At 50.7% G+C, this 12,230-nt stretch overlaps 1 protein-coding gene across 1 annotated transcript; it reads right to left on the bottom strand.

Annotated features, from left to right (window-relative positions):
* Positions 1-503: 503 nt before the first annotated feature.
* On the bottom strand, positions 504-7,132 carry RND1 (Rho family GTPase 1). Its single transcript, XM_036864625.1, has 5 exons — positions 6,922-7,132; positions 6,067-6,154; positions 3,330-3,439; positions 2,322-2,456; positions 504-1,607 (listed from the first exon to the last, which is right to left on the bottom strand). Exons 1-5 carry the CDS (start codon positions 7,039-7,041, stop codon positions 1,362-1,364), a joined length of 699 nt encoding a protein of 232 aa, XP_036720520.1. The 5' UTR covers positions 7,042-7,132; the 3' UTR covers positions 504-1,361.
* Between the last annotated feature and the right edge of the window lie 5,098 nt (positions 7,133-12,230).

Raw genomic sequence — 12,230 nt, forward strand, 5'->3', positions numbered from 1 at the left:
ATCTCAGCAGCCTGGATCTCCTTCTGATGATTCCACTGAACCTTGTCTCTCTCCTCTAGACTCTCCAGGGCAATGGTTCTCAACCACGAGTGATTTTGCACTGAGGGACATTTAGCAATATCTGGAGACATTTTTGGTTGTGGCAACTTAGGGGTGTTACTGACACCTAGCAGGTAGAGGCCAGGGAGGCCGTTACACATCCTCCAGTGCACAAGACAGCCTCCACAACAAAGCATTACCTAGTCCAAAATGTCATGTGTTCTGAGGTTGAGAAACCCAGCTCTAGGGCTAAGGAGATCTTCATTGGCTTAGCAGGACTTGGGTGGGGAAGGGGATGAGGCAGGGGGTGGGACAGAGGGAGGAGATCCTTGTAGGAGGTGCCAGGGAACAGTGGAGGCAGCCACTCTGCAACCCACAGAAAGGACCTCAAGACAGCTTTTCCTCATTATCGAAGACCAAAGGAAATAGAGAAAGGAACTAAGAATACGGAGCCAACTTCTTTATATGTGCTATATTGTTCAGTAATAAATAGGTTTTCTTCTTTAAACACAGAACATATAACAGACTGAAACGCTCCCCCCTCCCCCCGGTTCCAAAGACAAGAGTCTATAAAACAAATGCCAGCTATACTGCCCTAAGGGCAGAAAAAGTCTGGTGACCCCCACCCAGCCCTGCGTCCTGCAGCACCACCACCCCCATGCTGCAAGAGAAGGGGGTCTGGGGCTTCTCCCTTGGACCCTGGGGACTTAGGTGAGAAGCATGTGAATGTATGATGTCACCTCTCCATGAGGCATGGGCTATGCAAAGATGAGGTTTCCTTCTCATTGGCTCTGACCAGCTCCTGCTCTTCTGATTTCAGTTACCAGTTACGAAGCACCTGGGCTCAGCTCCCAGAGGAGCTGCCTCTTGGCTTCCCCACTCTCCACTCCTCTGCGGCCTTCTCGGAGGGGAAGGGAAGGGCTCAGGGACCCCTCCCATCCCCTGGCCTGCATGGAAACGCTGTGTGGAAGAGGCATGATGCTGAAGGTGAGGCTCCTGTAGGCCCCCAACCAAAGCCATGAGGCCAGCATGCCCCCCCAAAGCCCCACACCTTTCCTGCCTCTGGAGCGGAGGGCACTGGGGCAGCCGGCCCCTCCACCACCTAGTGCCTGGCTTGGGGTGTGATGGTTCTTTCGCAGTGTCAGGTCCTCAAGCCGGGCCTGGCTCTTTCCTTGTCCCATTCCTGTCTCCTTCCAAGCCCTCACCGTGGCCATCTGAAAAACTCACGTCCAGTGTCCTAAATTGTCTCCTCCTCCCTCTCCCCATGCCTCTGCAACCCAAGGGAGGAAGTGGGAGGTTGTCTCCCCTCTCCAACCCCCATTTCACATAATGGAACAGCTTTTGGCCTTTTCCTTCTTGAAGGTGGAAGAGATGAGTTCGGAACGACTGGGGAGGTGGAGCAGTCGCTTGGAGAGGCTTCGGACAGGGCTCTTCGGGGGCACTGGGCTGGGCTTGTTCAGACACACCATGGACGCCGTCCGGAAGATGCTGTGGATACTCTTTTCTGAGGTGAAAGCCGAGCCTTCCAGGTAGATTTCTGCACCCAGCTGCTTGGCTATTGCACAGCCCTGCGGGAGGAGTGAGGTCATCAATGCAGTGATCCAAAATGTCTCTGAAACACTGCCTTCTCAGGTTAGTGGTCCTCCCCAGGGCTGCTCCGATGGACCCAACTGCCAGTCTCCCACCATCACCCTCTGCTGATTATTTTCTGAAGGTGAAGCCTGACTGCACCTTAAGTTACCTGGCACACTTTTTAAACCATACTGATGCCAGAACAAGTAAATCAGAATTTCTGGGGTATGCCGAGGCGTTAGGATTTTTAAGAGCTCCACAGATGATTGTAATGTGAAACATTGGTTTAAAAGAAATGATCCTTACACTCCGATGTGCATAAGAAGTTATCCAGGGACTTAATTAAAAATGCAATTCCCATACTTTTTTCCCAGAGTGACTCTATAGGTAAGGAGTCAGGAATTCTAACAAGCACCTCTAGTGATTCTAATGCAGGTGGTCCTCAAAAAAAAAAACCAGATGAGAAACACTGGCACACACAGGAATGGCTCACCTGCCAAACTAGAGCATGAATCTGGGTAAACTGGTACCCAGCACCTCTATCCAGGTAACTAGTTTCCTGATTATAGATGGCCCCACAGCATACCAATTCTCTCTTGCCATAGTGAGTGAGTGTGAGCAGGGGCCATATTTCAAGCCCTCTCCTGTAGCCTTCCCCAGCTCACCCCCCAACACACACGAGGGCCCACACACACACCACACACACACACCTGCTCGTAAGAGACGGGTGCCTGCTTCTGGTGGGACAGCTCCATCAGAGTGCTCAGGTCTGTTCGCAGGTCTGTCTTACAGCCAATAAGCAAGACACGGGTGCTGGGACAATAATCGAGGATTTCCGTCCTCCACTGAAGAGCCGTGCAAGAAGATGGGAAGGAGGAAGGAAGGACAGTCAGTGGCTGACGGACACCCGGAGAAACCCAGTTGGTAACATCACACACACCATCCAGTATATCACCAGCTCAGCCCTCCCTCTGAGTCACAGCACCACCACTGCACTAATTACATCATCTTCCTGCCCATGAGGGCTTTGGGGCCACAGGAATGCTGATCCAAGAGTCTGTCCCCAAATTCAACAGCCCAGTCACCAGAGAGAGCACAGAGGCAAATCTCCCACTCTCTGCCAAGCATATGGGGCATGGGTCTGCCCTCTCAACCCAAAGGGCTTCACAAGTCCAGAAAGCCAGGAAGAAGCCAACCAGTCTCTTTCCAAGGGAAGGAGATAATCCCAGAGTCTTCTGGGAAACTAGGCTAGTTCCACAAGCTTTCCTGGGACTCCTCAGTATGGGCAGACCTTGCTACTCGGACCAAGGCATTTCCTACCAGCAGTTCAGCTCAGGCCTGCCTGGCTTGCCCTGTCCGGAAGGCCTGGGATCAAGGTCTATAAAAGCTGCCACCAAAAGGCCCCTTCCCCGACCCTCAAACCATATCACCAGACGGTTCTCTACTCTCAATCCCTCACTTCCTGAGTCTCAACACTCCCCTCCCTTGCTGGGCCTCTGACAGAGCAGTGCAGGATAGGGGCAAAGGCAGGATGCAGAGGGGACTGGAGATCTGGGTTCTAGTCCCAGAGCTGTAGCTAATGTGGCCTCAGGCAAATCCCTTCCTTCCCTGGCCTCAGTTTCTTCCTGTTACACAAGAGGGGATTAGATGACAAGGTCCCCAAGATTCCTTTTTGTTCTCAGGCTGAGCTAGAGATGGCAGAGTTTATCCAGCCTTACCTTCTTGAGTGCACTGTCCACTGTCTCTGGACGGCTGATATCAAAGCATAGTAACACTGCATCTGAGTCGCTATAGCAGAGTGGACGGACATTGTCATAGTAGGGAGATCCTGGTAGAAAGGAGAGAGAGCTGATGGTGAGCCGTGGCATTCTCCCTCCCTACAGGCCTAAATCCAAAGAGCCCTGGGAATACCATGCTTGGTCCCTTAGGTGAGATGGCCCCACCCATCTCCCAGGGGAATGTGCTCCAGCGCAAAGCTTGAGGCCTGACCGCCTGCCAGAAGGCGGTACAAGAATATCATCTTCCTTAGCCCTAAAAAAGGGAAAGGGGGCAAAATAAAAGGGAGGTGGAGTATAATTTGGCCCTGTCTGGATCTCCTACGGTGGGCTTAACTGAAGGTCCACCAGTTTTCTGAGTCCCAGGGGAAGCTGCTCCTACCCCTACAGAGAGACCAGACCTTGTTTAAGGTCTCTTTTCTAGAGTCTGCCTGCTGCCAACCTCTGCTCTAGGGTCTCCCCAGTGAAGAAACAAATCTGCCTGTTATATAACTGGCTGCCCTGCTTCTTTGCCGTGGGGTCAGAACTCTAGGAGGCTGGCAGGGGAGGGAGAGCATCAAGAATTCAGTGTCCCGCTCCTCCTCCCACCCAAATCAGCTTACGCTGTAAAGGGCAAAAGGAAAGCTGTAGCCCCTATCCCAAGATCTCAGGGAGGCGTTCTCAGAGACAGCAGCACCAATAGCTGGGATTTAGAGGCTCGAATAAGGGTCCTTCACTGGGAGGGGAGTAGGCAATACAGACTCAGGTGGTCCAATACGGTAGAATGCTAGGGGTTGAGCCTGCCCCCCTCCGCCCTGGGGAAGGAAGAGTAGCAGATTTGGAACCCAGACAATCCGTGCTCAGAATAGCAAGCAGCCCCTCTCCCTGAACCGCAATCGCCATGGAAACTGGGGGGATTCCAAGCTGAGGCGGGGGGGTTAGTTGTAAAAAAAAAAAAAAAAAAAAAAGGAGTAAAGGGGAGTTGGGATAGCTGCCTGCTCCTTCAGCAATTGGCCCCCATCCCTCTCTGAGGTGGGGTCTTATCACAGCATCACTGAGCAAAGGGAGCGCTGCAGCACTGGGGAAGGGGGAGGGGAGGAGGCCTCCATTCTGGCTCCAAGCGATCCCCCTCCCCTAAGACCAGCAGGCGAATAATGGGAACAGGTTCCACCCTGGCCCAGTGCTGGGAAGCCCCATCCCACACACCCCTGCCTCTCCTTCTTCCTTGTGGGCACCTCATTTGAAAGAGGGAGTTTGAGGATGACTGATAGCCTGCATCCTTTCAGAACTTGGGGGGCGGGGGACGGGTGGGGGGGATGCGACACAGGGAATAGAGACCGCCTTGCTGACTTTCCATTATCTGGACTGGGATTCAAGGGCTGCATTCTGACTGTGGGAGGAGGAGGAAGGGCTCTTTGGGGTGGTGGTAGTGAAAAGAGATGAGCTGCAGTAAGATTCTGGGAAGATTGAGAGGTGGGCAGAGTACAGCAGACGAAAAACCATACATCATGCAGCCAAGCTGCATTCCAGTCCAATCCCGCCAGCACAGCACAGTCTGGGATAACCAGAATCCTGCCTCCCAGCCCCTGGAGCTGCAATGGAGGAAAGCATACCAGGTTGAGGAGTTTCTGTTTTGTTTTGGGGAGTGGGGAGCAAAAGGAAGTCTCATTTTCTGTTTACCCATCCCCTACCTCCACTCTTTCGAGACCTCAAAATTGGATGATGGGAATAATAGCTCTTTGGAGGAGTAGGATGGCATATTTATATGTAACAGGAAACCCCTAGTGATTTATAGTTCCTCTTTAAACTCAGCCTGAATATGCATTTTTTGGAGAGAAGTGGATTTTATTTTCTTTCTCCTATTCCTGGCTTTTAGTCCTTAATTATGACTCTGAGCTCAGTCTATTAAAAAAGGACTGGGCTAAAGAGATAATGAAGGGGTCAGAATCAAAGCAAAGGATAGACTAGCACTGAAGGTTTAGGGATGAGAGGCTTGAAACATATTGCTTTCTACGATCCAGAAAGACAGAGCATCTTCTACCTCAGCCCAGTCAGAGCCAACACCCCCCCCCAACTATGTACAACGTGACCATGCCCCATATTAAGCCCCCACCCTCCAAAACACTGACGATGCATCGCTTCATCCCTCAACCGCAGAGGTATGACAGTGGGGCTGAGCTGCGGCAGGCAGGCAGGCAGCAGTGGCCCAAGATGGAATGCAGGAGAGAAAACTGAGTCAGGAGCAATATTTCCCCCAAAGCAGGCTTGTCTCCTTGCCTCACCCACAACCTCCAGCAGCACTGCCTCCTGCCTCTTCTTTGGCTTTGCTCTGGGGCAGTAAAGGCTGTGCGTACGTGTGCTGGGCGGCAGGGAGTGGAAATGGAGAAGCCCTAACTGCCTCCTCCAGTAGTCTTCCGGGGTCCATCCACCTCACCATCTCAGCCCTCTGAAGGATGGAGCCAGACCCAGAGAAGTGAGTAGCTTCTGGGGTTTATCCACTCTGCACCCCTGGACCAGCCAACTGAGTTCGCCAAACCCTCCCCCCAACCCCAACCACAGAATCTTCAGGTCCCCTTCTTTCAGTTTCCTGGCAAGCACCAAACTCCTTCTCACCGTCAAAGAGGGAAACAACTTCTAAAAGACAACAGCTGCAGCAGACCAGTAGGGGTGGGAAGGGGGGACTTGGGGCCAGCAGTCTTACCTGAGGTGTCCCAGAGACTGAGCTCCACTCTCTGTTCCTCTGTCTCCAAGCAGGCTGTGTAATTCTCAAACACAGTGGGCACATACGTCTGTGAAAAGAGAGGAACTATTCACACCCTGGGCGCCCCTACCCTTGTAACCCTCCAGTTAGTGCTGGCTACACAAGAAGCCACTCATCCTAGTGAGACACTAAAGTGGCAGGAGATAAGGAGAGGAGGGGATACCTGGGGCAGGAGGGACCACATGGGACAGGAGGGAGGGGAGTGTAGAGGCACAGGCACTTTGCTCCATCGGAGTAAGAAATGTGAATGACTGCCAGGGACAAGCCCCCCATATCCTAGATGGTCAGGGAGACACACACACACACAAGGATTCCTCTTGTCCCCAGATTTGTCTGTCTTCCAATTTCAGAGCCACAAGCCAATTCTAGTGCTTTATCTTTTCCCCACAAGCCCCTTGGACCAGCAGGGCAGCAGAAAGGAGCAGCAGAAGCCTGCCTGGGGACAAGCGCATAGAACCTTTGAGGATGGGTGAAGGGACGGATAGGTATTACGTCAAGAAGAAACCCCAGACTCTCAAATGCCCCCAGTTCCCTCTCCCAAGAGCAGACTCCAGGATGAAGGGAGGTAGGAGGGGATTTGATGGGGGGACCTATGGGTGAAGAGGTGAGGAGGAGCCTGCAGGGCGGCAGAAGTGGAACAGGTCTCAGGGGAAGCTAAGGCAGGGCGGTCCTCCAGCCAGAAAGCGGCTGAGGATGGGGAGGGGTGAGACAGCTCCCCTGGGCGGATGGGAATCTACCCCCAGCAGGCATGCGGGCAAGGAGGAAAGCTGGCCAGCGGTCAGGCGAGCAACTCACCTCGGGATAGCAGTCTTTCGCCAACACCTGTAACATAGCTGTCTTCCCACACTGCACATCCCCCACCAGAACGAGCTTACATCTGGCCACGATTGGCTGGGGGGCCCGTCTCTCCTTCATGGCTGCAGCCTCCGCGGGACCTGGACTCGGATTCAGAGAGGAGAACGTTGCGCCAGGTGCGTCTCAGCACTCAGTCCAGCCGGATTCCCTGTCTCTCTCCAACTGAAAAAGAGGCCGGCACAGCCTCCTTATATCACCCTGGCTGAGCCAATCACAAAAGGGGGCGGACTCTGTCACAGCCAATCCCTGAGGTGGGATCCCCTCCAGCAGCCAATGGCAGGAAGATCTGAGTCAGAGCCCTCTTTTTCCCTTCCCTTTCTCTTAAAGCTGCACCGTTGCTTCCTCTAAAAGGGGATTCCCACGTTGTTTTGCATTTGTATTGGGGTTGGGGGTAGGAGGGGGAGTGAAGCAAAATTTAATGGTCTTGTGTAGCCACCAATTAGTGTCAAAAACAAACTAGCTAAGAATGTGGATAGTGAGATCAAGCTGGAGTTCCCAGGAGAAGAACAGGACTTGCCTAAATTGTAGACAGGTGGCACCCCTTGGGGAAGGGTTGGTCCCAGAAATTTCACCCCTTTGTTCTATCTAATCCCCACCCAAACCAGTTCCCACAGAAGCTCCTGCTGGACCCCTTTATCAGCTCCTGCTGGACCCCTTTCAACGCCTGTCCCTTTCTCAGAAATCACCTTCACCCAAAAATAAATAAGTTAAAAAATTTTCTTGCGTCATCTGGAAAAAACCCACAGAGCTCCTGACCCACAGGTGGGCAGAGAGAAAGGAATGAGGGAGTCTGGCTAGTGGGGATGGGAGCAAGGAGTACAAAACAAACAAAGTCACTGTCTGTTCAGCCAGACAACCTCTCACTCCAGGCCTGGCAGGAGCTGCTTTAGGAGTGTTTGTTCTGCTGCTTGGGTTCAGCTTCCTGGATGAATCAGGCACAGGTCCAGTTTCAGGTTGACACCCACTGACGCTGATGTACTGCGTGTGTCACCTGGTTAAAGTCCAGAATGGAAGACTGGGCCTGGGATTTGGGGGTTGGGAAGCTGGAGGGCAAGATGAGGTTGAGATGAGCTACGTAACTGCCTGCCAGCCCTCAGCCCTCAGGGCCCTTCATCTTACTGCCTCTCTGCTAGACAGACCCATGGGATGTACGTCCACAGCCTGAATAACCCACTGATTATTCAGGAACCAAGACAGCCCAGATGAGGCCTCCTGGGGATAAGAGATTGAAGTAAGACTGACCTTGGGCGAAAGTGACAGCACTCCAGACTTCTTCTCTAGGTCCCTTTACCTTGTCAAGCCCAGTGCCCCTGGAGCACGGCCGGGGTCCTGTTCCATCTGAGCTTTACTCTAATTCACCATCATTGCTGCCCCACCCAGGGATATTTTCCCTGTTACAAAGGATGTTTAAAAGTCTTCCCTGGGGACTTCCCTGGTGGCACAGTGGTTAAGAATCTGCCTGCCAATGCAGGGGACATGGGTTCAAGCTCTGATCCGGGAAGATCCACATGCCGTGGAGCAACTAAGGCTTGTGCCACAACTTCTGAGCCTGCACTCTAGGGCCCACATGCTGCAACTACTGAGCCTGCGTGCTGCAACTACTGAAGCCCACGCGCCTAGAGCCCATGCTCCGCAACAAGAGAAGCCACCGCAGTGAGAAGCCCACACACCTTGAAAGAGTAGCCCCCGCTCGCTGCAACTAGAGAAAGCCCACACGCAACAACCAAGACCCAACGTGGCCATAAATTAATTAATTAATTTAAAAATCTTCCCCGGACCCAAAGGGACAGATCTCTAAGGATAAGACTGCAATGCCCTCGATAGACAGGAGAATGGAGAGTATTTTGAGAATGTAGCCTAGCCAGTGTGCCTCCCATCAAAGCCTATGGCATCCAAGTCCAAGTTGCTTGGCTAAGGGCTCTGAGGCTAAGTCCTGCACTGTCCTCTGCCCATCTCCTAAGGCTCCCCTTCCAGGGATCAGGAATCACCTCAGGGAACCTCCAGGGTAGAAGGACAGTTATCCAGGTGCTACCATTGACTGGTTACCCTCCTCTCCCAGGCAGGCTCTCTGGAAGTTTCTTCCCCCTACCATTCCCCAGGCCTCATCCTCAGCCCTCAGGTAATGTTCTGCCAATAGAATTTGTCCTCTTCTTGCCCTTTTCCAGCAGCTTGACAGCTTCTCTGAGTTGCCCATAAATATGGTTTGGGAGCGTTCCAGAACAGCTGTAAGATCACAGACTGCCTCAGCCTGGAGTCCCCTCCCTCAGCCTTTTTCCTGGTGTCTCCCTCCCTCAGTCTCATCTGGACTGAGTTCTGGAGGCATCAGTGGGGTCCCCATACAGCCTCTTAACCCTTAACTGGGTTCCCTCCAATGGCAGCCCCAAGGGCTTTAGCCCTGTCTCTCCCCCATGTTCTCTACCAGCCTGCGCCTACACATACCCCCTCCCAAGCCACTTCAAATAAACATTCAAATAAATAAAAACTGTTCTTGCTCTGCAAACAGCTTCCTCTGGCTTCTAATAAGGTTGCCATTCCTAAGGTCCACTGGGATAGAAATTCTGGGAGCTGGTGCTAACCCTGCTTCTTCCCTGAGTGGCTGCATTTCAGGGGAGAGCAACAGAAAGCCTGAGCCGCGAGACAGAGCAGCCCCCATCATGGCTGATTCTCAAGATGTGTCTCCAAAGGTATTTTGTGGATCACAAGTTTATGAGTTGTGGGGTGTGTGTGTGTGTGTGTGTGTGTGTGTGTGTGTGTGTGTGCGTGTGTGTTCAGAAGGCAGCATGGCAACATGAAAAAAGGATGGAGCCAAAATTCAGCTGGTCTGGATGTTGGACCAGCTCTGCCCTTAACAAGCTGTGTGTGTTTAGGAGTCTCTTCTCTCTCTGGGCCCCTGTTTCCTTGAAGGTAATGTGAGGGCTTTGGACTAAAGAAGGGTTTTTTAGCCTTTTTTTTTTTTTTTTTTTTTTGCAGTTAGACTCCCTCCCCCAAGTTTGTTCAAACCTCTTCCAAGTGTGTTTATTTGAAAATCCAAAGCCAGAGTAATAAATTTATAAGACTGTTCTTTCCCACCAAGACCAGAAAAATTTTAAACAAGGTTATACTTGAAAGTGTTATCCTAAGGTGAAAGAAGCTAGTCACAAAAGGCCACATATTATATGATTTCATTTGTATGAAATGTCCAGAACAAATCCAAAGAAACAGAAAGTAGATCAGTGGTTGCCTGGGGCTCTAGGGGCTGGGGGAATGGAGAGTGACTGCTAATGGGTACAGGGTTTCTTTTTGGGGTGATGAAACTTCTAAATTTGATTGTAGTGATGGTTGTACAACTCTGTGAATATACTAAAAACCACTGAATTGTACAGTTTAAGTTGGTGAATTGTATGGTATGTGAATTATACCTTGATAAAGCTGTTACTTTTTTAAAAATAAGTTTATAATTCCAAATCTTCTTTATGGAATCTCCTTGTTTTTTTTTTGATTAATTAATTAATTTATTTATTTTTGGCTGCATTGGGTCTTCATTGCTGCACGCGGGCTTTCTCTAGTTGCAACTAAAGGGGGCTACTCTTCATTGAGGCACGCAGGCTCTAGAGCACAGGCTCAGTAGTCGTGGTGCATGGGCTTAGTTGCTCCGTAGCATGTGGGATCTTCCCGGACCAGGGCTTGAACCCATGCCCCCTGCATTGGCAGACAGATTCTTAACCACTGCGCCACCAGGGAAGCCCTCCTTTAACTTGTTTTTCTTTTTTAAACTTGTGTGGAAATGTTCAAACATTTAAAAAGGTAGAAAGAATAATACAATGAACCCGTAGGTAACCAACACCCAGCTTCAATAATCATCCACACAATCTTGCTTCATCTATCCCCCCACCCACTTTTCCCCACTACACCTCCTTACTGGATGATTTTATTTTTTATTTACTTTTTTAAAGGATTTTTTTGGGGGGCCACACCGTGTAGCATGTGGAATCATAGTTCCTGGATCAGGGATCGAATCCACGCCCCCAACGCATGCCCCCTGCACTGGAAGCATGGAGTCTTAACCGCTGGACCGCCAGGGAAGTCCTGGATGATTTTAAAACAAATTTTGGACATCATATCATTTAATCCATAGAGATTTCAGTACTCATTTGTAAAAGGAAAGGATTTTTCGTTAACATAATCAAAATACCATTATCACAACTAAAAATAAATAACTCCATAATATCACCAAATATCCAGTCAGTGCTAAAATTTCCCCAATTGTGTCACACATTGGTTTAGTTAAATCGGAATCTAAACAAGGTCCACTCGTTGAATTTCATTGATATGGCTCTTAAGAGTCTTTTATTTCATAGGTTCCATCTCCTTTTTTTCTCTCAATTTATTTGATGAAGAAACCAGGTTGTTTATTCTATAGTGTTTTCCACATTCTGGATTTTGCTGATTGCATCTCCATGGTGTTGTTAACATGTATTCATAGTAAACTCCTTTACAAACTAACTTATGCGGTATTCCAAAACGTGAAAAAAGATGAAAAACAAAACTGCAGTGGTTGAATCAGAATTAGGGACTTGCAGTGGGGCTCACTCAGTCTTCTCTCCCCTCCTGGCGTACCTCTAAGGAACAAACTCCAGGGAACACAGTTTAAAAACCACTAGCCTGGATAATGTGTGTGTGTGTGAGTGTGTGTGTTTGTGTGTGTGTGTGTGTACCACACATTCAAAGCTCAGGGCTGCCCTATCTTTTTTTGGCTCTGATTACTGTGATAAAGTCCTTATCTGGGACAGTGACATAATATACCAAGGTGTTCAGTGTGGTAGCAAATTCAAATCCACTCTGACTCTTACCAGAGGGTACACAAACCCAGTACTTTCTCTGCCCTAGGGATCCTTACAAAGAGCTCCCAGTCACCCTGCCACCCTGCCAGGGGTCTAGCAGGGCAAGGCCCATTCTCCCCTCCTTAATATGACTCAGGTGCGCCACTTCTCAGTTCTAAACCATAACTTCTCATGATCTCAGGGATCCCTGGTTCCTGGCCATGGGAACACCTGACCCTTTGGGCTTTTTAGCTAGAGCAGCCACTACAGTGCTAACCAAGTTTTTAAGACTCAGTACCTGTCGGGCTTCCCTGGTGGCGCAGTGGTTAAGAATCTGCCTGCCAATGCAGGGGACACGGGTTCGAGCCCTGGTCTGGGAAGATCCCACATGCCGCGGAGCAACTGGGCCCGTGAGCCACAACTACTGAGCCTGCGGTCTGGAGCCTGTGC

The sequence above is a fragment of the Balaenoptera musculus genome, chromosome 10, assembly GCF_009873245.2.
Source record: "Balaenoptera musculus isolate JJ_BM4_2016_0621 chromosome 10, mBalMus1.pri.v3, whole genome shotgun sequence".
Lineage (NCBI taxonomy): Eukaryota > Metazoa > Chordata > Mammalia > Artiodactyla > Balaenopteridae > Balaenoptera > Balaenoptera musculus.

Excerpts from the sequence above, each read along its gene's own strand:
- RND1 (XM_036864625.1), bottom strand. The coding sequence starts at position 7,041 with ATGAAGGAGAGACGGGCCCCCCAGCCAATCGTGGCCAGATGTAAGCTC. Across the intron at positions 6,155-6,921 it reads CGAAAGACTGCTATCCCGAG|ACGTATGTGCCCACTGTGTT; the intron begins GTGAGTTGCTCG and ends CTCTTTTCACAG. Across the intron at positions 1,608-2,321 it reads CACCCGTCTCTTACGAGCAG|GGCTGTGCAATAGCCAAGCA; the intron begins GTGTGTGTGTGT and ends CTCCTCCCGCAG.